General features: G+C 32.3%; 1 protein-coding gene across 1 annotated transcript; it reads right to left on the minus strand.

Moving 5' to 3' along the window:
- Nucleotides 1–594: 594 nt before the first annotated feature.
- LOC104747452 (protein SMALL AUXIN UP-REGULATED RNA 8) lies at nt 595–1,575 on the minus strand. The gene has a single exon (XM_010469084.3). It carries the CDS (start codon nt 1,344–1,346, stop codon nt 1,020–1,022), a length of 327 nt encoding a protein of 108 aa, XP_010467386.1. The 5' UTR covers nt 1,347–1,575; the 3' UTR covers nt 595–1,019.
- Between the last annotated feature and the right edge of the window lie 828 nt (nt 1,576–2,403).

A 2,403-nucleotide genomic window follows, 5' to 3' on the forward strand; every position in this document is an offset into this window, starting at 1 on the left:
GTAGTTGAGGATACAATATTATACTTGGTATGTGTGACCATGTATTCTCCAATACTTCGTGTAGTTAGCCATCTTTTTTCCTTAAAATATATATGTCTCTCTACCCAAAGGTTTGGTAACAAGCTTTCGGTTTCACATGACTTGGTTTTACTAAAGTATTGTGTATAGAAAGAGATAACTGATGTATGAATCTTACCATAGTCTTACTAGACTGTCAGATAAATTTGATTGTGAACTACTTTCTTACCATAGTCTTAGTAGATGTATGAATCTTAAGATTCAAATTTCAATTGTTTATCTCCAAAAAAGACTAATGTATTCGAGATAGTATTCAACAAAAAAATAAACATTCTTATTTCACCTTTTAAATTTCGGTAAGAACTCTAACCTTAAGCATACTTAGCAACTAAAGATCTCTTTGCTAGAAAATAATGTTTTGGCCTTTAGTCTCTTTTCTTTCACATTGGCTCTTAATGTAAGTTTTTACATTTTTTTTCCTTAGAATGAAGTTTTTCTTACACTTTTTACATGTAACTTAACTATTTTTCTTGTATGAAGTTTTGCACAAGAAGTACCTACATTTCTTTAGTATAGTAGATGTAATAGTAAAGATATATTAATCATCAAATATCCTAATTAACCTCTCTCACAAGTTCAATAACAAACCAAATATCCGTGAGGAAATACAAGCTATCTTGACAGATCTCAACCCAAAAAAATTTCATATCGTGGGTTTTTTTTTGTTAGCCGAGTCAAATTTATTGACCCGTAAAAAAGACCCAAGATGAGCTTAAAAATAGAACCAAAAAAAAGAAAAAAAAAAAACAGAGAGAATATAGGAAAGACATCGAAGAGTCATTAAACTAAAGAAAAGAGAGAGGATGTTTTAAAAAAAGAAAGAAGCTAATAGAAAACCAAAAAAAAAAACTTCATCTTTAACCATCTCGATCTCAGTCTTTAGCTTACTTCTTCTTCTTCTTCTTCTTCTTCTTAGTTTTGTTCTTAGAACTTTTGAGATCTCATCGGATCATAGAAGTCAGATCTTGAAAGAAGAGTTCGTCACAAGGAATGGTGAGACCCATGTCATGATCAAAACCAAACTCTTCCTCAGCTCTTCTAAGGAGACATTGGAAATCAAGATTGGTCAAGAAGGAGATAGGAACTATGTATCTGCTCCTGTTGTTTCCTACGTAGACAGGGAAGTGTCCCTTTGGTACATCAAGCGGGAGATCACCTTCTTCATATCCTCCTCCTCCGTTCTTCTTACCCAAGCTTGAACATCTCTTCAGAATCTGCCTAAGCATTGCTGTTTGAGCGAGTTTTGTAGATTTCTTGAGGATAGCCATTTTTTTGTGTTTGGGTGAATTTGAGAGAGATGCTTTTGGTTGTGTTTGGAGAGAGAGAGAAAGAGAGTTGGGTGGGTATTGATGGGCGAGGTGTAAATATTTATAAAGACATGCATGTGTTGTGTAATGTCTATGAGATATGTGTGGAAGCCACAATGCCAAAAGACATTAGAGGCTATAACCATTTTGTTGTTGGTCCTCTTATGACATTATGGTCCCTTTGATCCTACACCTGGTTTGTAACAAGATAACCCATAAATGCTATGTACCTTTAGCATAATATATGGACTTGGAAGTTTAAAACATATGTACACTACTTTAGTGATGTTAAAAGTGGATTCTAACTCTGTGACTTGGAATTGATTAATTATGTTTTAGTATGGCCTAATCTTTAATTAATACAGTTTTGGAAAGAAAAAGAAATTGAAATGAATTTAGACCGGACGTGCCAAGCTAGCATATGGCCGCTACTTATTCATCCTCATTATCACAAAACTTATTTAAAACCGCACATTGGATATGGATAACGGTTATTGTAGATTTAATCAGTTATACACTCCCAAACTATACTATGAAGTCATAACTCATAACCATTGGTCCATTGAGTTATGATAGTATATTTGGAGTTTCAAAAAAAAGTTTCTATATAACTCCCGTTGTAGTGTTGGAAAAGACATACGCAGATGATAGATTTTTATATATATAGATCGATGATAGATTTTCACAAAAATGACCAGTCTTCTTCTCATCCCACTCCCTCGGTCTCTCAAAGATTGATGTTTAAGGGATTTCACACAAATTAAAAAATAATGATTATTAATTTTAAATACAATATTGTTTTCCTACTAAAAAGTATTATATATTTATAAACCAATAACTATTGAATTTTCTTAATGATCACTTCTTGAAATTTACAAAAGTTTAATATTAATTAATTAAAAATGGTAAAACATTAATTTTTGTCCCACACGTCAAACATTGACTATATTAAACAATGACTATACTCTTACTAGGAGTACACCAATATACTACGAGTCTAGGAGTAACACACGTCAAA

Source organism: Camelina sativa, chromosome 15 (genome assembly GCF_030686135.1).
Source record: "Camelina sativa cultivar CO46 ecotype springtype chromosome 15, ASM3068613v1".
Classification (NCBI taxonomy): domain Eukaryota; kingdom Viridiplantae; phylum Streptophyta; class Magnoliopsida; order Brassicales; family Brassicaceae; genus Camelina; species Camelina sativa.

Bases quoted from the DNA above. Each gene is read 5' to 3' on its own strand.
- LOC104747452 (XM_010469084.3), bottom strand. From the start codon at position 1,346: ATGGCTATCCTCAAGAAATCTACAAAACTCGCTCAAACAGCAATGCTT.